We start from the raw sequence: 570 nt of genomic DNA, 5'->3' as shown, positions 1-570 counted from the left end.
CCCCCAAAAAAATTAATTCTGTATTCCCTCCTATTTTTAAAACAGGACATATGGGCTTCTCTTTAGCAAGCATACCTAACCAGTATGTGACAATCGCAATTAACATTTTTCTCAATATGGAACGCTCAAGATTCAAGAATTCATTTACTGATGGCATTGTTAGATATTAATTGAATTAGGCTGTTTCCCTTGCCCGTGTGAAAAAACGTATCTAATATTTAAAAAAAAAAAAAAAAATTAATTCTGCATTCTCTCCTATTTTTAAAACAGGACATATGGGCTTCTCTTTAGCAAGCATACGTAACCACTATGTGACAATCGCAATTAACATTTTTCTCAATATGGAACGCTCAAGATTCAAGAATTCATTTACTGAATCTACCAGTGGCAAGCACTAATGCTGGGTACTTTCATATAGTTTGTTTACTTTCCAAAACAACCCTGTTAGATAAGTAGACTATCACTACAGCACTTTCAGATGAGGAAATTGGGGCCCAAAAGGCCAAACTTTCAGTTCAAACATTTCCAAGGCCAAAATGCTAGTCAATGGCTACGCTGGAATTCAAATCT

The 570-nt window shown here is 35.1% G+C and overlaps 1 protein-coding gene across 1 annotated transcript in view; it reads right to left on the bottom strand.

Moving 5' to 3' along the window:
• The window catches only part of LOC105806727 (signal recognition particle 9 kDa protein-like), a 13,685-nt gene that overhangs the window by 5,767 nt on the left and 7,348 nt on the right, over positions 1–570 (bottom strand). The window contains exon 3 of the mRNA XM_012639940.1: positions 301–335. Coding sequence (XP_012495394.1) covers positions 301–335 — 35 coding nt within the window. The remainder of the gene's footprint in view (positions 1–300; positions 336–570) is intronic.

The sequence above is a fragment of the Propithecus coquereli genome, unplaced genomic scaffold (assembly GCF_000956105.1).
Source record: "Propithecus coquereli isolate 6110/MARCELLA unplaced genomic scaffold, Pcoq_1.0 Scaffold1447, whole genome shotgun sequence".
NCBI classification, from domain to species: domain Eukaryota; kingdom Metazoa; phylum Chordata; class Mammalia; order Primates; family Indriidae; genus Propithecus; species Propithecus coquereli.
Note: the sequence above shows the minus strand (reverse complement) of the source record. Positions and strands in the feature narration are given on the sequence as shown.